At 44.4% G+C, this 25,598-nt stretch overlaps 1 protein-coding gene across 3 annotated transcripts in view; it reads left to right on the forward strand.

The window, feature by feature from the left end:
- The window catches only part of RAB3D (RAB3D, member RAS oncogene family), a 214,395-nt gene that overhangs the window by 168,854 nt on the left and 19,943 nt on the right, over positions 1-25,598 (forward strand). For all 3 annotated transcript variants that reach the window (XM_086962793.1, XM_086962807.1, XM_086962801.1), the window contains exon 4: positions 11,470-11,594. In XM_086962793.1, the coding sequence (XP_086818919.1) occupies positions 11,470-11,594 (125 nt within the window). The remainder of the gene's footprint in view (positions 1-11,469; positions 11,595-25,598) is intronic.

Raw genomic sequence — 25,598 nt, forward strand, 5'->3', positions numbered from 1 at the left:
CATCTGTAACATATTTGGCTTGCAAAATGTTATTGTAACGAACAGGTCTTACAATTCCCATAACGATTTCCATTTCTTGCAAGTAATTAACATGGAATTCAATTTAATTTACGTATTGTAGAGTCATTTTGAAGGGGAGGTTTGATTCTAATGCACGCCTAAATTTACTGTGCGTTTTACGCTTTCTCGGTTGAGCTGCTATCATGGTGTTCTGGTACATTACTGTTCATAAATGCAACACACGAGCCCACGTTCAATTATTCCATTACGTTTTTAAGATATCAACAAATAGCAATGAAAAGTAAAGGTCGGGATTGTGCTGTGTTCATTATGATGACAAGGTGGGGCATTGGACATATTACACGAGTGAGTGATTATGTGTGAAGTGCATGGCACACCATGAAGTATGCAACGAGGGAATAGGTCAAATGTCTTGGGAAAGGTCCAATATCAATTTAAGTGACACTGACTATTAATAATTATTGTCGCCACACACCCAACACTTTTTATCCAACTAAACAACAGCAGGATGTGATGCCAAAAACAACAGGCACGTGCCCAGTTCAATAGCCTATTTTAAAAGCTCTGTTTCTTTTTATGTAGACTCAGTAACCACACAGAGCAGCAGTGTGAAATGGTCTCTGTTTTGCCCCGGTGCAAAAATAATCATGTGGAATGTACTGGAGCAAACTTTATTTCCTCTTCCCCGCCCCGGTGCAATGTCAGTCTATATACCTGCAGTGTGCAGTGGTGCAAGTCCGGCGCTGTCGTCCGCTCGCTGAGACCTGCTCAGTTCCAAATAGGGTCGGGGAACGAACCGGAGTAGTCGGACACACAGCAGGTGTTCTCTGTGAGATTGTCGGTGGTGGTGCGCAGGTAATGAACACAACACTTCTTCTTTCTTTATTCTCGATGGCTGTGACGACGCACGCACTCTCTCGTCTCGTGACCTGAGTCCAGACCACCACCACTCGTGACCGCTGGGCGTGACGCCGCGTAACGTTAGCAGCACTGTGCACGTGCAGTGAGTTGCTTGCCCACTGCGCACAGGCAGCGCGCGCCGCGGCGGCTGTCCCAGGGCCGTCACGTCATTTGTAGTGCTAAGAGATTGACGGCCCTGGGACCCAAACTGCTGGCTGCCTGACACTGGGAAACTGGAAAGTGAAACTACTACCAGCACAGCAGGTAACCTACAACGGCGCTGGCCGCCGGCCGCTGCCATTGCTAGCCGGGGTCGGAGCCGGAGGCCGCCAAATCCTGCCAGGGGGCTGCCAGTGCCACAAACGGATCCTCGTCGTGGCGGCCCCTGGGGTTTGGCGGCCCTGTGCAGGTGCACAGTTTGCACATGCCTTGGGCCGGCCCTGCTCCCTGTTTCCTTTTACTGCTGAAAGTGTACCCCAGCTACTTGGGCCTCTCATCTATTCATTAAGACTAACATTTTATAAGAATGCACATAGTTAAATTGTCACAAAGTATCAATCGTGAAAGAAAACGTTAGAATGAAATGTAGCTTCTGCCACTCTGCAAAAGTTAAATAGCCACCTTTCATCTGTTGACTACCATTTTCAGACTCAAACAAGGTCTACTCTCATGATAACTGCTTATGGACGATCGAGCTGTTAGTTGTTTTTTGTTTTGAGAGTGCACAAAAATCATTGGGGGCTACTCACAAACTGCATTTTGTATCAGGTTCAGTAGTGCTATAGTAGTACTACTCACATACTACAAAATGCTGTTCACTAACCTATGTGCTTAGGACTCTGCCTCTCCTATCTTTAAAGTGCGGAGATCACATGTGTGCCTATTTTTTGGTAGTAAATATTGGAGGGACGGAGTAATGGCTGAAGAATGGGTACAACTTACTACCCAAATGGGAGGGGTTTATGGAGGAGTAAGGATGGATTTAGGTAGGGCTGAGGAGTGGTTTAGGGAGAGTCATGCATTCATTCACAAAAAACTAAGCCCATTCCTATTCACAAATTGAGGTTCAAAAGATATTGGGTCACATGTATCAAACAATGTTGCATTCCCAAACAGGCCGATTCACAGAATTTGCCCATTAGCGAACGAAAAAAAGGCTTTTCCCATGTATCAAACCCTATTTTAGCAATTCGATAACCTGTTACTGAATCGCAAAATGGGTTCGCGATTCTGTATTTGGAAGGGGTGTTTTTAAGGCGTCCCTTTCAAATACCGAATCGTAGCGGTATGCATGAATGTTTTGTGACCATGAATGCAGTCGCGAAACATTTGCATTTTACCACCAACTTCAAGTTGGTGGTAACTCATTTGCAAATGGTCCCTTGGGGACCCCTTCCCCTTTGGGAATGGTGGCGGAAAAGTTTTTTGAGAGCAGGCACTGGTCCCATGGACTACTGCTTGCTCTTAAAAACTGAAAAGAAAACTTTTCATTTTTAAACTCAACCCGTTTTCCGTTCATGAAAACGGGCTGCATTTAGAAAAAAATTATTGTTTTATTGAAGAGCAATCATTGACAAGGTGGTCTGCTGACCTCAGCAGACCACCATTCCAGTGATTCTAGGGGTTGCAAATTGCAACCTACCTCATTAATATTCATGAGGTAGGTCGATTTGCGACCCCCTAGGAATCACTAAATGAAACTCTTGGAGTTTCATACTTTAGGAATAGTGATTACCTAATGGTGATTCATAGGAAATCGCAATTAGGTAATCATTATTCCTAATGTTGATACATCTGGCCCAATTATGGCCAAAAATTATCCAAAATATTTGTAAATGTACTCCGGCTCATACTTGCAGTGAGTCCACCGTGACACTTGATCAACCACTGACACTGTAACACCCTCCCTCAGAAATATTGGAGACAGAGACCTAAAATAACAACTTTTTAAAAGTATATGTACATTTAATTTAATGCTAACAATGACACATATGCACTTAAATACATTTTAGTCTATTATAAAATAATTTAACAGGTTTATTTAAATGTATAAATCAATGTAACTTTAAATTCCACTGCAGAGGTCACTGAAGGGCAATGTAGAATTGACTCTTTCCTGGGTAGGGGCACTCATCCTATTGCTATTTGTCCTGGAGCCACTGGCTGTCAAACTGTGACTCCTTGAAACACAATGGAAAATACCAACCTGTGGCACGCTGCACCTAGTGTCCATATACGCAGTGGATACTCTGCTCCGCATTAAAGACGCACAAACAGACCTTTCCTCTCTTAGGCAGCTCCTGGAGGGCTTTTCTGTAATCTCAGGACTGCATGTGAAGTGGTTCAAATCTTGCATCTTTCCTTTCACATTAGGATATGTAATACCTTCACACATACAGATCAACAAGAATTTGCAGCACAAGGCCATGTCATTTAGAGATCTGGAAATTAATGAATACCATTTTATTGAGGATCCTAGGGATGGCAATTTAGGGAGAGCGCCCCATTCGTTTCGAGTGCAATTCATACTGGGTTTTCTTGCCCTAGCGGTGATGTGCGGGGTAGCATTTGTTAAGATGGTGGGATTTCTGGATTTATTGTATCATTTCGCCAGCATCCCGTTACTCCACTGCTCCCTACTTACTTTTTTAACACCTTGAATGCTACAGCAATTCCCGCTTGGTGCTGAAGTCTTCAGATTCCCATTGTTGATGACAAGCTCAGTTCGTCATAAGCACATGACCAGTGTACTGCATGACGAGCTGAGCTCGTCATGAGCAGGGAAGGGGTTAAAGACCTCAATTAAATGCTCAGAAAAACTTATGTAATGGCTGTATATGCCAAGTCACTCTTTCCACCCTTAGACTCCCTGTAGAATCTGGAGACCTCAGCCTCCCTGACTTTGAACAATATTATTCAGCGGCACAGCTTTAATGGGTGGCCAGGTGGCTAGCAAGTCATTCCTTGTCAAAAAAAGTTGTAGCACCTTCAATTATAGATATGGATTCTTCCACTTTTTGATACTCTCTCCCAGACGCCAACCATTGCGCACCCCCCCACCCATTGCGTGTTACAGCCTTGTCAATAGCATCATTGCTGTAATGCTCCACACTATTCTCCTACTTGGATTACCGATTCGGAATAGCTGGAATCCTTACTGCCCAGGCTAATTTATGGGCTGAAAGAGGTCTATCCAAGGTATGTGACTTATTTACTAATAATGAATCGATGGAGTTCAAAACATTAATGAATGATTACGAGATACCCCCTGACCACTTCCTTGCTTCCATATAAATCAAGCAAGTGCTCTGAGATGTATTTAGAATTTTACTCCTGGAGCCCACTACGCTCGAAGTGTATCAGAAATTGTTGACCATGGGGGATAGTCATCTGATCAAAGGGTTCTACAGAGCACATTTACAACGCAATGATCGGAATAGGACTTCCCTTAGCTCGAAGTGGGAATCAGATTTTTCTCGACTATTTTTTTTATGCCAAATGGCAAAGGGCATTGAGATACCCACATAAAATGTCAAAATACATCCCGTTCAGCATCTTGAACAGAGCATACATGACACGTAAACATATTAGCAGGATATACCCTGGTGCGAATTCGGATTGTCCCCGCTGTCATGAATCAGATGCCAATCTGCCCCATATGCTCTGGACTTGCCATTCTTTAACCCAGTACAGGACTAAAATTATAGAGATATTTCCCCTCACAATAGGCTGACCGCTGGTCAATTCTCTAGACTCCATAATACCGAGGCTCGTCCCTCGGCCCAAAACTGACACAGCTGCAAATAAGTTTAGCAATTTAGCACTACTTTTGGTTCAAAGGAGCATTATGATAAACTGTAAGAGCCCCTCTTCTCCCGCAGTAGAGACCTGGGGTAGAGTCTTATATTTTTGGCTGATATCTGAGAGTATCCAACTCTACAGTGAGGAGCAGGCAGGCTTGATGAAGCATTTTATAGCAGAGGATTGGAATTTACTGATGGAAGAAGTTAAATCCCTTCATTACTCCACCACTCAAATTACTTTAATATTTTTACTGTACTAATTCAACACTAATGGGAAACATCCTTTACAACGAAACTTTTACGACGCAAAGCTATTACAACGCAGGTTTTACTACGCATACCTTTACAACGCATTACACTGGGGGGCGCTCTAGGATAGGGAATACGTTTAATTTACTATCCAACACCTTCCCTAGTGTCCATGGGGACTGGAGTTGGAATAGTAAATTAAACTATTCACCATCAAGCATCCCAAAGTGTAATGCGTTGTAAAGGTATGCGTAGTAAAAACTGCGTTGTAACAGCATGCGTTGTAAAAGCATGCGTTATAATGTCATACATCCACACTAATCCTTTATGCGTTCTGGAGTAGCGTGCTACATGCCGAAAAAGCACTTTGACGTCTCGTCAGGCATAGTTAGTGCTATATAAATGCAATTGCAATACAATACAATACTATAGTCTATAGTTATACCCTTTGCTGTGTTCTTACATTTTCCTTAAAGCTGTGAATGGCCTATTTTAGACAGATGTCGTGGACTTAAGGGCCTATATAGTTGATATTATTGAGCGCATTGATATGACACAATGTTTATACAGGCTGCTGGAGGAGGTGAGGGTTAGTGGGAGTTTTGAGTTTATCTTTTCCAACGAAGAAAGTAAGTGCACATTGTCATTTGCATTTTGCAATTCTGTGTTTTCTGTTTAGTTATCAACTAGTCGGATTTGCCATATAATCCATCACCTACTGTATAATCTGCTGATTTTAACAAATAAATTGTTTCTATCTCAAACCGATCACAAGTTTCTAAAAAGCCAGGAAAAGCGGGTTGCCATTCTTTGAAAAGCCTTCAAACATATTGCCTAGTCAATTTTAAGTTGCTTATTCCTTTGTTTGAGCGTTAATCTGGAACTAATGAGTTGAATAATTTGCCCAGACAGTGTTAACGTGTGTACAGATGACAAAATAATAAAGTAATACTATCAAAAGATGTGCTGCAATATGCTGCATATTTTGTGTTTTGTTGCCACATAATTTTGTCAATGCTGCCTCATACTTTGGTTCTTCCCTATCGTATAATTCCAGTATGTTTGTATGTATTAGATATTTATTGAGCACATAAATCACCCATAGGTCTCATAGCGCTAGTCGAAAAAGCAGAAAACTAGAAAAGGACAGGGCAGAGAGTTAGAATAACCACGTTTTGAAGGCATTACGGAATGTTTTGTGGTTGGTTTCTAGGCGTAGCTGTAACAGGTAGTGCGTTCCATAGCTCAGGCGCGATTCTGGAGAAGGACCTACAGCTGGTATTTGGTCAGTTTCTTTGTGAGATAGATTGGTCCGTTATTGTTGAGAGTTTTATGTACCAAGCAACATAGCTTGAAATTAATCCTCTTTCTGATAGGGAGCCAGTGGAGAGTCTTTAGGCTGGGAGCCGATGGAGAACGGGGGTAGATTTAAAACCAGCCTAGCCCCGGTGTTCTGCAGAGCCTGAAGCTTGGACAAAAGTTTTTTGTTTATAGATGCAAACAGCGCATTTTCATAGTCCCGGCAATTAATGATTAATCCCTGAACAAGGGGCATATGAGAACAAAGGGGAGTCCATTTAAAGATTTTCCTGAGAGATCGCATTGGGCCGTAGCTTATACGTACCACGAAATTTACGTGGTTGTCCATTACCACTCCTAAATTGCGGACTGCTGTCTTCGGCGGGGGGCACAACCCCAGTGAGGGCGGCCACCAGTCGTAGGACCAGAAGTGTTGAGCATCACCAAAGAGCATGATCTCTGTCTTGCTCGCATTGAGCAGGAGATGGTTGTTAGACATCCAGTTGTTAACAGTTGACATACACAGTTTAAATCTGTGTTGTGTATTGGTGTGATCAGGACCGAGAGTGATTAATAGTTGCATATCGTCGGCGTAAGACACAGTGTCAAAACCATGTGCTCTGATTATTTTAGCCAAAGGTGACACATATAGGTTAAAAAGTGTAGGGCTTATATTTGATCCCTGGGGAACTCCTTTGTCAATAATCTGGCTTTTGGGCGAGAAACCACCTATTTGTACCTTAGAGGACCGGTCTGTTATGTAGCTCTTAATCCATTGTAGAGCTGGGCCCTCGACACCACACTCTGATAGGCGCACCAAAAGGATGCCATGAGTGATGGTGTCCAAGGCAGCCGACAGATCAAGTAGGATCAGAATGGCGGACTGTCTGGCATCCAGAGAGAGCCTGATGTTATCAACTATCTCGACCATAGCCTTTTCGGTGCTGTGATGAGACCGGAAACCCGACTACGAAGAATCTAGGAGGTTGTTACTTTCTAGATGTTTAGATGGTTGGTTATTAATCATTGACTGCATTACTTTTCCAAACAGGAGTAAAAGAGAGATCGGTCTATAGTTAGATAGTTGTTTATGGTCAGCTGGTGGTTTTCTCAAAATCGGTCTGACAACGGCTTCTTTCCAGTGTGAAGGTACTGTGAATTGTGATAGTGAAAGGTTAAGAATTTTGGTTAGATTGGAATTAGAGCTAGTCCAATCTTGGATCAAATCTGAGAGGATGCTGGGTCTGTCGGTGAGCCAGAGTTCATCTTTCTTAATGTTGCTGCAGTATCTTCCTCTGTTATTGTACTGAATTCTTTGAGGGAGTTGGTATACCTGGGGAGAGTTTCAACAGGACTTTGCTGTGGTGACCTGTTTATCGATTGGAGGAATAATTTGTGGATGTCATTTATTTTGTTTACGAAAAAAGCTGAAAGGGAGTCAACCCACTCCTGGGAGGCAGTGTGAGATGGTAGGCAGGAGGGTGGGTTGGTAAATTCCTTCACAATCTTATATAGCTCTTTATGAGAATTGGAGGCTTGGTTTATTCTGTTTCCGAGATAGGCTCTCTTGGCCATGGCTATGTTTTCCATGTAGTGGTGATGTAATGTTTTGTAATGATGTCTGTCATTAATATATTTTGTTAGTCTCCATTTGCGTTCCGCTTTCCTTACGGCGATTTTCTCGCTTTTTAAGTCAGGGGTGTACCAGGGGGACAGTTTCTTTGAGAATTTAGTTTTTTTCTTAGGAGCAATAATGTCAAGGGACGTGCTGATAGCTATCTCAAACCTTTTGGCTGCCAGGTTGACATTAGTCATTTCGGAGATAGAAAAGGGAACAAAGTTTGTAGCGAAAGATTCTAGATTTATCCAGTGGCCCTGCTTATTATGAAAGACTTGCTAAGTATTCTGTTCCACGCTACTTGTAAAGAAATTTCATGTATAACGGCGTCAATAGGATTTGCCAATGAAAATATATTCAAAAACAGCATTAATAGGACTTTAATTTTTGCAAAAAGAATAAAATTCATTTACATGTATTCCTTAAATAACTTTAAGTTTTAATGCATTATAAATAAATATTAACAATGTTTTACAAACTAAATTTAATTTAATATCTGTATATTATTTATATTTTTATATAAATATAAAATAATTTTTCATTAATATGTCCGTATGCTGCACATTTAGGCAGTTTTTACCTTTTTTAACATAAAAAATGACCCATTAGTCCATATTTACCAAAATGTACATTTGGCTGGAAACACCAATATATAAATTCTATACTCTATACTAAAGGAACATCTTCAGGGAAAATGTAGCCGCTGATATACTGTGCAGTAACAGTGCCAAAATGGCACTGCACATGTAAGAATTGCAGAAGCTGCCACCTTTCTCATCGTGCAATACAGCGTCTGTGAGGCAGTTCCCTTTGACACATTTTTTAAAGGGTAAGGCTCAGTGCTTTTAAATCCTTTCTGCTCAGATCTCTGGAACAGGGATATGAGGGCTCTTTACGGATTGTAGAGAATACCCATGACAGTGAAGTAAGATTACATGTAAGTATCTTTTCCTTCACTATCATAGAATTCTCTCTAACATCCATAAATAGTTAAACTACAATTATCAAGATAAGTAAAGCCCACCTCAGAGGAGGGTCAAAGTAGTAGGTGGAAAGAGCTAATGTGTAAGCAACTAGTTAGGTTGTAAGTCCTGGTGTCACAATCAATACAGCAGCATAACTTAGTGAAAGTATAAATTGATTTGCAAGTTGCTGCTCTGCAGATTTCTGGAACATAGACATTCATCATTAAAGCAGCTAAAGGGGCGATTCTTCAGGTGAAATGTATCTTGGGTGCATGCCCAGTAATGAAATGTTAGAGTTATGTATACATGTATTAGCGTCCTACGTAAAATGTTTGCAAACTGCCCAGCCAATCAGACTGCTCTACTTGCAGGCTGCAGCTGGCATTACAGGCAGAGAAGGAGCACTCCGTGGCTGCCAGCTCCTATCGTCCCCTGAGGGCGGTGCTTGAGGCCTGTCTAACCTGCTGTTTTATTGTTTAACCCCTTGGGCGCAGCCGCGATTCTGCGCCTGTGCGGCAGGATCGCGAGTGGGCAGGTTTATGACGGCCCCCAGCCGTCATCAGCACATGCCCACCGTAGTGCATGACGGCTGGGGGCCGTCCTCAGCATCGAAGGGGTTAATATCTGACTAAACAAGAGGTCAATCGCCTCCTCAGCAGCACAGCTCTGTTTATTTTAAGCAAGACAGTCTCTTAGTGGTGCTGTGCCATCCCTTCCCCATCCTCAGCTAAAGGAAATGTAAGCCCTAATAGCCTTGGTAAACTTTACAAAAATATATAAAGTTAAATGTTAGTTTATGTTTTTTTACTGGGCATTTGGGAGTACTTTTCCTTTAAGTGAAGGAAGGAAAGTGGTTGGAACGGAGCCGTGATGAAGGATGCATCGCTACAATGAGAATTGATCAATGCGTTTGATCAGAGCAGAACTGCTGGGCCGCTTTGCGAAAGTATCCTCACGTGTTCGATTTAAATCAAGAAAGGGCTGCCCCTTATCGATTTTGACCAGCAATGTGAGGATTTATGATGCCAGCAGTCCCCCATACACCTCTGGCAACCTGAACCTGCAGAAGCTGGACCACACTGATTTCAGATGTCCCAAACTTGACCGATATAATTGAAATGCGTCCTGATGGTGAGCCTATATTTATAATGGATCAAACGCCGTCAACATATAATACGGGCCCGGCCATATTTGATTAATTTGTATCACGTGGGTACTTTTGACTTGTGATACATATAGTTCTACTTTATGCTTAAATATCATGATTGGTTGAGCAACAAGTAGCACAGCGTTTCCGGCCGACCTAAATTCCATATACATCTTGTCACTATATATGTTCTAATTTTGATTAAAACTTCTCTCAATATATAATATTTGTTCATATCTCAATACTACTGTTGTCATAGGGATGGAATCACTGTGGTTTGAAATATTTCTGATACACCAGGCCCCTAGTTACCCCTTGGGCTTCCATTCTACTATAAATACACATACAAACATTTTCTAAGCATGTTATGGCAGAGAAACTCAGTTTAACTTTCATGATATTCCAAGTTATCAACTTTTTACATGATGCAAAACAATGAGCCATCTCTGCGGCTTAACAAAACACCAATAGGCCGCGTTGCACCTACATTCCTTTACAGACCACACCCGTTACAGTCCTGAACGCGACTGGGGAGGCGTTTGTCACAAGAACGATTTTTGAATCCAAACAATCATTTTATTGTATTGATATTTACATGTGGATTTCCATACACCTTGTGAAGCCTGAAGAGTTTTCCATTTATGTATGCCTTAGTCATACACATTCCTGAAATGGAACCCCCAACAAATCTGTAACATCAAACTTTATTACTTCGAAAATACAACCCTAATTTTCCCCAGCAGAGGATATCAGGGCAGCTCAAGCTCAGCCAAGAGGTTACATGGTGGTTTCTTCTGATATTCTGTTGAAAGGCGTACACAAGAATTGATCTGATTGTTGAAGGCAATACAGTGTAAATATCTCATTTATTGAACAGTTATTATAATCATCATATAATATCATATAAAATCACAAAAAAACATCTTAATACTTTACTCTGTACCACTAATACATCCCTCACCTGTACCAATGTTGTAAATACAGAAAGAGTGCCTTAAAACAGGGCTACTATTCACAGTAAGGGATGTATTCTTCTTGTAAGTTTATGTCCCATAACTTCTCGAGATTAGCATAATTTTAGTTGCTGTATTAATACCCAGGGCTGCGCAGGGCGATCCACTGGTACTTGCAACATTTGTGCGCGTGGAGGCTAATTGGTTGCATTCTTTAAAGCATTTAAAAGCTTTAGTGATAGTATATGAGATTATATTTGATAGTTATTAACACTATTCAATAAATACATAAATGAAAATTAAATATGCAGTGTAACCCACCCAATGATTTCCTGCTCACGAAATGCAGTGTGCTTAAAGTATACACCATAGTTATCATAATTTAGCATAGACAAGCATTGATGTTTGCAACACTAGACCTTCTTGGGAAGAGACTGTTTGTTGGTGCCTTGTGCTGGGAAGAGATTCTTGAAGAATTTGACAATATTCTCTTGTCTCTCCTGGATATGCGCAGGGCGACTCAGATCAAGACCTACTCGTGGGACAACGCCCAAGTGATACTGGTCGGCAACAAGTGTGACCTGGAGGACGATCGCCTAATTCCTACTGAGGATGGGAAGAGGCTGGCAGACGAACTAGGTGCGGCAACTATGCATGATACATTGTGCTTTTTCATATGAATGCAGACTCTGAGTAAAGTGGTACGCGGTGGTAAAGTGCCGGCATGCAACAAGCACGCGGGGTATATAACGCTGGCACGCGGGGTATATAACACTGGGGATGCACTTCCTTTTCACTAATACTGGTCGTCAGTGCTTACATCTGCTCTTACGGGGCTACTCACCCACAACAATACCATCTATGCCATACAATCTATAGGAGCCCGGGCGTCTGTTGGCGATGTGGCAGGCCATCAGTGGTATAGAGTAGCAGCCGAACTACCACTATTTTTAGTTACCCATTTGTAGTAACTGACAGGCTGTGGATTTTAACTTGTTTTATAGGAATAATACGTCACTTCAGGAGTATTGTCTTCTTTTCCCTTATTAAAGACACAGAGGCACGTTTTATGCTTTTCTTTTGTGCTTTAATTCAATAGCAGCCAGGTAATTAAACTGTTAACAGACAGGAAAGAAAGAACTACGCATCCCAGCAAGCCTGGGATGATGAATGACAAATAGAGACCGCACAGGTAGGGTCACTATAAATAGATCCTCAATTGTTGTCCTTTCTATTTGTTATTGCGCAAGGCTGGTCATCCAAGTACCAAAGGGAAGATGACGAAGAAGATGCAGATAAACAGAAGAAAAAACGCGAACATCTGTTCCACTTAGTCCATATCATGAATTTGGTTGTGTAACAACTGTTTGAGGAACTGCAATAAGACACTGGCAGTAATAATCACAATGAGCGCGAGTGAAAAAGAAAAAATGATATTTACAGTGGCGGGATAATACGTGCCTCCGTGTGTTTAGTAAAATTAGGATTTTCCTACATGTTTAATTGGAAAATCTGCATTTTATGTCAAGGTTGGAGGCTCGTATTCTGCTCATTTTAAAGTGAATCAACTACAGCAAAAGAAGCAAATGTAATTGGTTTGCCATAAAATATTTTGAACGTAGGATCCAAAGACCAATTGTCTGCTCCCAGGATATCCTCTAAACATGCTCCCGTAGAATAAGATTTAGAAGCCATGGCCATCAAGAAGAATGAGGATTAAAAATAGAAATATCAATGCCGACTTGGAAATGACCCATTTCGCGCATCTTGCTAGAGTGTGGGAAGACTCCCTAGAATGTGGTTTAATAAGGAAAATGAGTAATTGACCGGAAGTGTTCCTGAGGAAAGCTGTTCTGTATTCCTATTCCTTAAGATATTAAATGATGGACAGCTTTGAAGACTGTGGTAAAGCAACATACTCTTTTAAGAAATCATAATTTAAATTTTTCCTTTGACAATAAAGTGTAGTCCCAAAGGAGTAAATCGCCTGCCCGAAATATCCAAAGTCCTGATGTCAGAAATGTGTGTTAATGAAATGAGATATAACATTGATAGATAAATTGGCATTATCAGGCCAACCTGTGAACATATTCAGCACAACATTAACATCCTGTACAACTTTGTATTCAGAAGATGTTGGAATACTTGGAGGAGTTTGGAGAAGTGTGGCTCAATGATTAGAGCGGCAGACCCTGATGCAGAGGTCTAGCCCGGGACCAGAGTTCAATTCCCCGCCTCGGCGGGTCTTGGGCTCAAAAATTCCACGGACCTGATAATTCTCGCCTCGGTGCCTATTCCAATCATGGAGTCCCACTCTGCAACTCTGGGCAATAGCTTGCTTAATCTCCACAACGGCCCCCACAACGCTAAGGATGCCTGGCCTCCACCTTGGGGGTGCCCAGGAGTGGACGCCTCACAGGGAAAGCCAGGATGGATTCCACAGCGGTATTCGTACAAGCGCCTTGAGACCCTTGCGGGTGAGTAGTGCGCTATACAAGTATCAATTTACATTTACATTTTGTGGATGAGTGGGTGTGCTTACCTATAATATAAATATGCTGTAAAGAAACTGCTGACCTAGTTGTATTGACTCTTCTGTAAGACGTAACTGAAGCTGCTAAGTTACCCACCTATTAATTTTGGTAGCAATATTTAATGAAAAGGGATCCAAATGTTATTCCAAACCCAAGGAAGACCAAGAACTTGAGGCTGACTTGTACACCCTAGAAGTTCCTGGTGCCCAGGATTTTGCATTGAAACAGACAGTGTCTGACAAAAGCCTGAGACAGACCAGTTTAGCCTAGGACCTTCCATGGCATCAAGCGTAGCTGACCTGAAAATATTGGATGTGTGAGAGTTGTTGTTGGGATTGTGCAGCAGACCTAGAAACGAGGGAAGGAGAATTGGAATAGTTGTTGACATTTGCAGGAGATCCAGAACTGGGAAGGCCAAAGTGAAGTAATTATAACTTGGGATGACTGTTCCCTGTGTGTCTTCGACAGACAACGTGAAATCATGAGGAAGGGGAGGGGGGAACATAAGGTGGTCCTTTGTTCAGTGGTTGGAGAAATGCATCCAATGCCAGAGCCATCGGGTCCGGACTCCAGCTGTAGAATTGTGAGAGTTGCGCAATCAACTTGGAGGCAAACAGATCTATCAAGAAAGGACCCCATGGTGCCTAAAGTCTCGGAAACATAGCAACATATAATTGTCAATTGTTATAATCTCTCAGGAGACGTAAAAAACAATCTGCCTCTGTGTTGAGGTAACCAGGAAGGTACTCCACCCTAACTGTAATATGATGAAAAAGGCAGCAATCCCAGAACTGCTTGGCCAGGTTTGCCAGATTATGAGAACGAGTACCTCCAAGATGATTACTATATCTCACTGCGGTGAGATTGTCCATCCCGAGAAGGACAGAACACTATACTGTGTCTTTTGTGAAACATTGTATGGCAAAGGAGCCTGCAAAAAGCTCAAAATAGTAGATATATATTAAAGATTCTCTCTCCAACCATGCACCTTCAGTCGAGAATTGGCTGCAATGAGCACCCCACTCTGATGAACTTGTGTTGGATTCTTAAAGAAGATCTGGTGTTGTATTCAAGATTGATCAGCCATTCCAGGTCTGTATGTTTTCTGGCCACCATCTGGCTTCTTCCTTGGTTTCTTGAGCTGAGGAAATATGATCTGCGTATGAGAGACTTCTTCTCAAATAGCGGAGTTTTAATCTTTGTAATGCTCGATAATGTAAAGGGCCTGGGGAGATAGCCTGAATGGATGAAGACAGGATACCTTATATACCAGATAAGTAGCGTAGGGGTATGGTCTAAGTGTGTAAGAGAAAAGACAGTTCCTTTGTTATAATCACCAACGTGTCTGAGGGGAGCTGGAGAGTAGCAGACACAGAATTTACTAAGAAACCTAGAAACTCCAGAGACTGGACAGGTGAGAGAAGCAATTTTTCTCTGTTTATATTAAAACCTAAATTCTCGAAAAGAGTAATCGTGCATTGAAGATAAAAGACGAGAGTTTATTTTTTCTGTGATATTGTCAGAATATAGTCTAAGTAAATAAGGAGTTGAATGCCTTGTGATCTGCAAAGTGTGATAACTGGCTTGAGAAGCTTGGTGAAACACCAAGGAGCGGATGAAAGTCCAAAGTGAAGGGCAGAGAATTTGTAAAAGGACTCACCTCATTGGAATTGGAGATACTTCTGATGTGGAGGGTAGGCATCTTTTAAATCCAGATGAACCATCCAATCCATTGACTGAAGAGAATCTCAAAGATTGAGAATGGTCTCAATCTTGAAATTCCTGTAAAGAATAAATTGATTGAACGATCGAAGATTTATGGCAGGACGTACTATTTAGTTCTTTTTCTTTTCTAGAAAAATGTTGCTTCTAAAACCTGATGGAAGGAAGAAAGTCGGACTGATTGACTGTTTCAGTAATAACTCCTGTACCTTTTGATCTATGAGGAGAGAATCAGCATGTGAAAATGGATTCTTGTGTGGAAGCGAGACCAGATATGGAGTGTTGAAAAATTCCATGTGGTAGTCTTGGATTGTTTGTAATATCCAAGGATTCTTGGTTAGGTTTCATCAAGCATGGTAATATTTTGAGGTTCATCCCCCCAAAGCAATGGAAATAGGTTGTATGCTTACTATTCTTGTTGGCATATCTGAGGCGCCCTCTCCCGCTGCAATGTCTTTGAGTATAGAAGGTTGGCCATTTGTAGTTATATCCTGTTTGACCTGAATTGTCTAGATATTGGTACCTGTAGCTGTGAAACTGACTTGCTGAACAGTCCCCTCTTCTACAGGTCCAAAAGCCTTCTGCGGAGACAGCTGTTCTTTGTCGATACAACTGAGTGCATTAACTTATCTAGAAATCTCCATTATAAAGGAATCACCAAATAAACGGCCATTAGCCTGAGCGCCCATTTCCTTAGCAGCCAATTCTATTAACTTGGGTCTAGTTTTATCAAAAAACCTTTACGATGTACCAGAAATATTGGACAGTTAGAGTTGCCTAGAAAACAGATAACTGGCTGTATTCAGTTAAAGGGCTTAATGGGAGTTCCATATTCTGAGGCTTGTTCTGCCATATAAAAAAGTTTGGTCACGGGACCCACTGCATCAAGAAGTTTGTCTTAACAGGCGGACCTTGCTCTGTCAATACCTCCTTTAGGGTCCTTATTATATTTAGAGAGAAAGGACAATCATTTCAGATCAATGGCAGGAGTAGTGTGAACTTTGTTTCTCACAAGAGGTCTGGGGCATTCAGATTTTAGTTTCTTTCTAATTGGGTTGTTCAAATCCTATGTTTAATATAGTCCTCCACATGAGGAGAAGTAGACCAATCTTAGGACAGTGGATAATATAGCAATGAGAGGTCTAACAAGGGTTCCCCGAAGAAATCCAGTATTTCGATATGGGAATTGACATCACCTGTTTGTGACGATAGCTACGAAACTTTCATTAGCTTCTGTTTAGAGGCAGGAAACCAAGTGGAATCAGTCTGATCTTGAGTATCATAATCAGTGTCTGGAGTATATAAAATGACATCAGAGTCATTATCATCATCAGTGAAAAGGATATGTTATGTTATGTTATTATATTTTTATAAAGCGCCTTATCACCCAGAGGTATCTAAGCGCTAACAGTGGACACACAACACCGGTAGGGACACCACGCCACCCACTACAGTGGCCCCCATGCTTCCAAGAAGAGCACTGTCTTCAGATTCTTTCTGAAGATAAGAAAATTAGTTTCTTTATCCATATGTTTGTTTTTCTTCACTTTCTACCTCTCTAGAAGGGGGTCGTGTAGCAGACCACCTTCCTGCGGAGATAAACATAAACCATCTCCAATCATAGCGCTGACTAACCCCGTTAGCAGATAGTTATGCTGATGTCACTGGCCCAGTGAATTAGAAACTGAGCCCTTTGAAAATGATTTCTAGAAAGGTTTAGTTGGAAAACGAACCTTGTAAGATTCAGGACTTTAATTTTGTGTATTGCAGGGAAGACTGCTACCACCACCAGTGAGGGTCTGGCCAGAATTGCTTCGTGCGTACTCCTGTCCATGTCCTTGACAATAGATTGCATGTTGGAATTCACAGCTGTGAAAACGGAAGAACTTTTACATTGTTTTAAATTGGATTTTGAAACCTTATTTGTGTCCATTTCTTCATCAGCAATGTGTTTTGCCTTTTGTTCCATAATTGTAATCACCACTTGCCAGTAGATGGCAGCAAAGGCATATAATAGCACAGGACACGATAATATCCTCTGACAGACGACTGTTTTTCAGTCTGTTTGAATCAACGGTACATAAAAACAAACCAACTAATTGAAGGAAACTGCTCTTTTTGAATAATGGCAATGTTGAAAAAGACACTCTGGGCTCCTTAAACAGGACTTAACGTGTGTCCCGAAGGAGCCCGCCAAATAATACGGGCGCGACTGCACGAACGAGGAAATGCTTCTGAGGGAAATCCCTGAACGTCCTGCACAGCTGAAAAGCTGCACACCGTTCTGTCCCCAGCTCCTGAGGGGAAAATGAGTGCAAATGTGCGCACCGCATGGAAGGCAGCAGGCTCGTAAAACTGCCCGTCAATAATGTTACAGGATATGAAATAAAAAATAGAAACCAGTTAAACATAAAACAAAGCTAGTAATTATCTATGTCGGAACACAATAATATTAAATAAATTCAATGTATTGAAAACAAAAATGACTTCCCTGGCTGACTGCTTCGAGCCACAAAGAGGAAGGACAAGTATTGAGGGGATTATAGAGATGTAACACCTACGTAGCCTGCATCTGCAGTTCATCATCCAGGCCTGCGGGGATGCGCAGTTTTTGTTTTACCTACCTGATAAGTATTTAATTACCTGGCTCCTATTGAATTAAAACAATACATTTAAGCATAATACGAGCCTCCGGGTTTGACCTAAAATGTAGTCAGAGTTCATGCTGTGGTTCTTACTCTTCTTAAATGGGGAAAGACTTGTTAGTGTGATGGTTATTGGTGGATGTTGGGGTTCAGGTCCGTTCCATCCCGGTTCGATTATCATGCGGTTTGGATTCCCAGGGGTTGAACTCCCTGCTTTTACGGTGTCATCAGCAGGCTGATCCTGGCTCTGGTGTCAGCTATGCATGCCCAGCTGTCTGACTGCTACTGGTGTTCTGAGACAGGAGTTGGGTTGTATTGAAACTGAAGTGTTCCTAAACGATTTACTTGGCTCTTCTTTCCCGGTATGTATTGATTCATGCCTTCAGCATTTGGCGATTCGTCTGGTACTTTCCAGTGTCCTCCTGGGAGTGGTGCCTGGTGCGCGGTTTGTTGGTCAAGGTCTGCTGTTCTAACAGAATTCCCTGTGGCCTTAGGAATGTCAGCTTGTCCCTGGGTGCTAGATTTATCCTTGACACTTTTTGGGTGGTCGTGGTGGTGCTTAGTGCTCTGCTTTTACCTGCTTTCATTTCTCAGGATGGAGTGTGTGCTTTGCTTCGGATGGGGCCTGGGTTGTTCGTATCTCACCCTAGGGGTAGGTCTTACTGGCATCCCTCTTGATTTCCAAGTCTGCTCTTTTCTCCGCCACTGGAGTTCAGTGTGGTTCTTGTGTTACATGCTTGTTCCCTTTAGTGTTCTCTGTATTTTTTTTAGTGGTTAGAGCTACCTCTTGGCTTGTTTTTCTTTATTGCTTTGCTGTTTCATACCTGAGTTAGTTTCTTATGTGGTTCTCTCCCTTCGGAGGTTCTGTTGGCTGTCCTAGTGTTAGTTTACTCTCCTTCAGTGAGCACTGGGTTTCTATGGTTGGTTCTGACTCTTTGCTTGGTAGTTCATGGGGTCTGGTCTGTTATCTGTTTGGGTACATTCTCCCGCCGGAGATGAAGACGAATGAGGCAGGAAAATGGACTGATTTACAAAGTAGTAGAAGTAGCAAGCTTCCTTGCTTCCTTCCACCCTCTTCAACGTCTACATGAGCCCCCTCGCGGCCATCGCACGCCAACACAACCTCAACATAATCTCCTACGCCGACGACACCCAGCTGATCCTCTCCCTGACCAACGACCCCGCCGCCGCCAGAGCCAATCTGCACGAAGGAATGAAAGAGGTAGCCGAGTGGATGACGACCAGCCGCCTGAAACTGAACTCAGACAAGACGGAGGCCTTCATCCTAGGCTCTTCGCCCTCCGCCTGGGACGACTCCTGGTGGCCTCCCGCCCTGGGCACCGTACCCAAACCAACAGACCACGCACGCAACCTGGGCTTCATCCTGGACTCCTCCCTCTCCATGACCAGGCAAGTCAACGCCGTCTCCTCGGCGTGCTTCAACATCCTACGCATGCTACGGAAGATCTTCTGGTGGATCCCCACCGAGACCAGGAAGACCGTCACCCAGGCCCTCGTCACCAGTCGTCTGGACTACGGCAACGCCCTCTACGCCGGTACCACCGCCAAGCTCCAGAAAAGACTCCAGCGGATCCAGAACGCCTCAGCCAGACTCATCCTCGACATCCCACGAACCAGCCACATCTCCGGACATCTCAGAGACCTGCATTGGCTCCCCGTCAACAAAAGAATCGCCTTCCGCCTCCTCACCCACGCACACAAAGCCCTACACGACCAAGGCCCGAGCTACCTCAACAACCGAGTCAACTTCTACGCTCCCAAACGCCACCTCCGCTCAGCCAACCACGCCCTCGCCGCCGTCCCCCGCATCCGAAGAGCGACAACAGGAGGAAGGTCCTTCTCCTACCTGGCCGCCAAAACCTGGAACTCCCTCCCGACCGATCTGCGCCTGACCCAAGACCACCTCTCCTTCAGGAAGAAGCTGAAGACCTGGCTGTTCGAGCAGTAACGGCACCCCCCTCCCCCCAGCGCCTTGAGACCCTACGGGTAGGTAGTGCGCTCTATAAATGTCCTTGATTGATTGATTGAATGGCAATTTCAACACATGATACGTTATGATCTGTTTTGAAGTAAATATAAAGTTTCCTAACTACCAAGCATTAGTTTTCCACAGGGAAAGAGAACAACCACTGTTAACAGTTCACCCCACCTACCATAAGTATATACTTCTGGAAGGAAATGCTACCTACTTGCAATCCCAGTTCTCCATAATGGCATGAACATAGAATAGTCCTGCCCATGTGTGGGATAAATAAAGTAACTTAACTTAAATTGTCCAGCGTTGGTATCATTCAAAGATTCCCATGTTTGATTTTTCCACTGTTGTCAGGCAGGGAATCCTTGGTTATCAACGTTAAAACAGCAATGGGAGTGCATAAATACAAACCAACCCACACAAAAAACCAAAGAATATATATATATATATATATATATATATATATATATATATATATATATATATATATATATATATATATATATATATATATATATATATATTTATATCTTTATATATTTATATATATAATCATTCAATCTCATTTGTGACCCAATCGCGGGTAAAGGAGAAGTGAGAAACAATTAGCGGAACTCGTCCCATGGGCTTAACTGTTAGAACTAGGGAGAGCAACACTAGCAAATAATTTCTGAAACCCCATTAACGGAAAGTAGTATGGGCCATAAGTCAACCTATGAACGATGCCAACAGGGTAGAACTGTAAATGTAAATGTGGTTCCAGGTAACTTTTTTTCAGCGTCGCAGTCGCATGCCTGCATTAAGACTTCCAAAGCAGAACAAGCATATGTTATGTTATGTTATGTTATATTGATTTATTATGCGCACAGATACCCCAGCCAAGGGGCGTCCCGGCGCAGAGACAAGGTAGAACATAACACAACAGGAAACTAAAAACATGAAAGCAGCTAAAACAGGAAAGTTTTTAAAGCCCTCCGGAAAGTCAAGAGGTCCTCCATCAGACGAATTTCAACAGGAAGGGAGTTCCATGCTGACGCGGCCTTTACACTAAACGAGCGGCCACCCATGCGACTAAGCCTAAATCTGGGGACCACCGCAAGGGCCAAACCCTGGGAACGGAGGGTGCGGGTGGGAACATAAAAGGAAAGACAGCTGGAGAGGATTTCCGGGCCAATACCTCTCAGAATCTTAAAAGCGAGACACAAGACCTTAAAAAGGATGCGCTTCCTGACAGGGAGCCAATGTAGGGTACGAAGGACAGTTGCCACCGAGCTGAATCTGGGCAGGCCGACAATCGCCCTCGCCGCAGCATTCTGAACCCGCTGCAGACGGGTTAACTCGGCCTGGTTAGCCCCAGCCAGAAGAGAGCTGGCATAATCCAGGCGGGAGATGATAGTTGCCTGGATCACCAGCTGCCTGGTCGGGGCGTCAAAGAACTTGAGAACAGGTCTCAAGCCCCTTAGGAGACCGAAACAACAGGCCGCAGTTTTTTTAGTATGCCCTACAAAGGAGAGGCCCGCATCCAGCCAGACCCCCAGGTTTTTCACCTCAGATACCGGGGTCGGAGTGGGTCCCAGCTCAGAGGGCCACCATTGGTCACCCCACAGCTCCACTCCCTTACCGACAACCATCACCTCCGTTTTTGTAGCATTTAGCTGAAGGCAGTTGCCTGTCAACCAGCTAGCCACCGCCTTCAGTCCAGACTGAAACCTGGGGGCCTCAGTCTCCGCATCCCCGCTGAGAGTAACCGCCAGCTGTGTGTCGTCGGCATATGAGACCAAAGTTAGGCCCCACTGCCTAGCGACATCAGCCAGCGGTCTCACGTAAAGATTGAACAACGTGGGACTCAGCGAGGACCCTTGCGGAACCCCCATGGCCAGCGGTTGGAAATTGGACTTGAAGGGAGGGATGGCAACACAGAAGGAGCGGTTATCTAGAAAGGAGTGGAACCATTGCAACACCTGACCGCCAATGCCGGTCTCCTCAAGCCGATGCAGGAGGATGCTGTGGTCTACCGTGTCAAAGGCGGCGCTAAGGTCTAACAATATAAGCGCCGCCGTTTGACCAGCATCCAACCTTGCACGGAGATGTTCCACCATCACAAGTAACGCGGTTTCCGTGCTGTGGCCGGCATGGAATCCGTTTTGTGTGGTGTCGAGGGCATTGGTCCGTACAAGATGTTCAGACAGGGCCAAGTTGACATGGGCCTCAGTGATCTTGGCTGGCCAAGGTAGCAACGAAATGGGGCGATAGCTTTCAGGCTTGGCCGGGTCCAGGGAGGGCTTTTTGATAATTGGGGACACCACAGCTTGCTTCCACTTGGCTGGAACTACTCCCGTTTCCAAGGAAAGGTTGACGAGGGAACATACAGCTGCACGTCCCATAAAAGCCTGATCTCGAAAGAGAGCAGGCCTTACTGGATCGGATGGAGATCCAGATTTGACTTGCAACGCAAGTTTATCAAACCCGTCCAAGGTAAGGGGGGGGAAGACAAGCAGAGTAGACTGATGGTGGGTCCCATTGATACTTTCCCGACCGGACCCTATGCTAGGGAATGTCCGATAAATAGCTTGGACTTTCCCCAGAAAATAGGAAGCAAGGGATTCACAGTGGGAAAGAGAGCTTACGGTCGTAGAGGTAGTCCGCTTTGACATAAGATCTTTTACGGCCTTAAAGATGGCTTTCGACGGATTAGTACTGTTCCGGAATTCCGCGGCATAAAAAGCCGCTCGAGCTCGACAGATAGCCCGATGGTAGAGCTTGACGGACCTGGCGTATGCAGCTTTTAGATCAGCTCCATAGGTTTTCCTCCAGGCCCTCTCAGCCCGTCTACAGGCACCCTTTAGGGCCCGAAGGGCACTATCGTACCAGGGGCTCGACTCTCTGGAGTTGATTTTAGTAGATACAATAGGTATCAGAGAGTCCAAGGCCCTAGTAATCCAGGAACAGAAGAGGTCATACCCCTTTTCTACCTCCGTCAACGGGCCCAGCGGCTCCTCTAATAGAAGACGATGGAAGTCTTCTAACCTAAGCTTCTTCCAGGCCCTCTTCTGAACCCGTCTAGCCGAGGAGATGGAAGGGGTGGCTAAGACCGGGCATAGGATGGACACCAAAAAGTGGTCAGTCCATTCCACCGGCGAGATAGAGGTGATTGTAATCCCCGGCAGATTGGTAAACAGGGGATCCAGAATATGCCCCCCCGAATGGGTAGGCTGGGAGACCATCTGGGGAAGTTGAAAGGCCTCTAGGTCAGAGGAGATGGAACGCACTGTCAGGCCTGAGAGGGTGTCGAAATGCAGGTTCAAATCGCCCATGATGGAAAAGTTGGCACAGTCTGCGACCAAAAGGCCAACAATGTCGGGAAAAGCATTTCTAAACGCCACATCGCTGCCGGGCGGGCGATAAACGACCATCCCGGACAGCGTAAACTCAGGGCTGACAGAGACCTTGAACAAGGCACTTTCACACCCAGAGATGTTTAGGGCACTCCAGACACAGGAATAGGAGGACCTTACCACTAAAGCTATACCCCCACCTCTAGACAACCTGTTCAAGGTGTACATAGAATAACCGGGTGGGCAGGATAGATTTGTAATAGCGGTATCAGCATCCTGTAGCCATGTTTCAGTCATGGCAAAGATGTCTGGAGCTTCCTCCTCAATGAGGTCAAAGATGTTCTGATAGTGTTTCAGCGCAGACCTGACATTCAGGTTCAGGATCCGCAAGGAGGAAGGAAAGTCTGTAATACGGCGGGTCACCGGAGAAGTAGTCCTTGGGAGAGGACTCGGAGAGTCAAGAGCCCACCCATTACAGGGGCAATGGTACGGGCCTCGCAATGGATGTACCGATGGAAGGGTACAACAGCGGCTTACCTGACCGATGGCAAACAGGCACTCCCGCGAGTATGTCAGCATGGCGACGCTAAGATGGAAAAATAGCCGTTACCCGGAATCCCGCGACGTCCAGCGCGTCCTTAACGCGGACGGGCGCAGACGGGCAGGACTCTGGCATGACTCTGGCATGACTCTGGCATGACTCTGGCATGACTCTGGCATGACTCCGGCCACGCGAGGACACGCCCGCTGCGCGATCCCGCTGCGCTAGGGGAGGAGCCTTAAATAGGTGTTCCCAGGCGTCACATGCACATTCAAGCGCTGTCAGCTGGAAAAGCCTCACTCCACTCACCCCACTCCAAGTTGTCCGCCAAAAACGAACCAGGCACCCACCCCAGGACCAGACCCGCCAAAACGGCAGTGAAGGGGCACAATTTATGGTGCAGGTAAGGGGCAATTTAAAAAGGGTCAAAATGACCAAAAACAAACTAAAATAATATTTTACGTTTTTAAAACAGCAGTTTTACTGCAAAAACGCGCAAGCGCTCTCGCAGCAGCAGCTACCTTGTCAGGGGCTGAAAGCAGGAGGGACTCGCCCTAAATAGGTGTTCCCAGGCGTCACATGCACATTCAAGCGCTGTCAGCTGGAAAAGCCTCACTCCACTCACCCCACTCCAAGATGTCCGCCAAAAACGAACCAGGCACCCACCCCAGGACCAGACCCGCCAAGACGGCAGTGAAGGGGCACAATTTATGGTGCAGGTAAGGGGCAATTTAAAAAGGGTCAAAATGACCAAAAACAAACTAAAATAATATTTTACGTTTTTAAAACAGCAGTTTTACTGCAAAAACGCGCAAGCGCTCTCGCAGCAGCAGCTACCTTGTCAGGGGCTGAAAGCAGGAGGGACTCGCCCTAAATAGGTGTTCCCAGGCGTCACATGCACATTCAAGCGCTGTCAGCTGGAAAAGCCTCACTCCACTCACCCCACTCCAAGATGTCCGCCAAAAACGAACCAGGCACCCACCCCAGGACCAGACCCGCCAAAACGGCAGTGAAGGGGCACAATTTATGGTGCAGGTAAGGGGCAATTTAAAAAGGGTCAAAATGACCAAAAACAAACTAAAATAATATTTTACGTTTTTAAAACAGCAGTTTTACTGCAAAAACGCGCAAGCGCTCTCGCAGCAGCAGCTACCTTGTCAGGGGCTGAAAGCAGGAGGGACTCGCCCTAAATAGGTGTTCCCAGGCGTCACATGCACATTCAAGCGCTGTCAGCTGGAAAAGCCTCACTCCACTCACCCCACTCCAAGATGTCCGCCAAAAACGAACCAGGCACCCACCCCAGGACCAGACCCGACAAAACGGCAGTGAAGGGGCACAATTTATGGTGCAGGTAAGGGGCAATTTAAAAAGGGTCAAAATGACCAAAAACAAACTAAAATAATATTTTACGTTTTTAAAACAGCAGTTTTACTGCAAAAACGCGCAAGCGCTCTCGCAGCAGCAGCTACCTTGTCAGGGGCTGAAAGCAGGAGGGACTCGCCCTAAATAGGTGTTCCCAGGCGTCACATGCACATTCAAGCGCTGTCAGCTGGAAAAGCCTCACTCCACTCACCCAACTCCAAGATGTCCGCCAAAAACGAACCAGGCACCCACCCCAGGACCAGACCCGCCAAAACGGCAGTGAAGGGGCACAATTTATGGTGCAGGTAAGGGGCAATTTAAAAAGGGTCAAAATGACCAAAAACAAACTAAAATAATATTTTACGTTTTTAAAACAGCAGTTTTACTGCAAAAACGCGCAAGCGCTCTCGCAGCAGCAGCTACCTTGTCAGGGGCTGAAAGCAGGAGGGACTCGCCCTAAATAGGTGTTCCCAGGCGTCACATGCACATTCAAGCGCTGTCAGCTGGA

This window comes from Lissotriton vulgaris, chromosome 1_1 (genome assembly GCF_964263255.1).
Source record: "Lissotriton vulgaris chromosome 1_1, aLisVul1.2, whole genome shotgun sequence".
Classification (NCBI taxonomy): Eukaryota; Metazoa; Chordata; class Amphibia; order Caudata; family Salamandridae; genus Lissotriton; species Lissotriton vulgaris.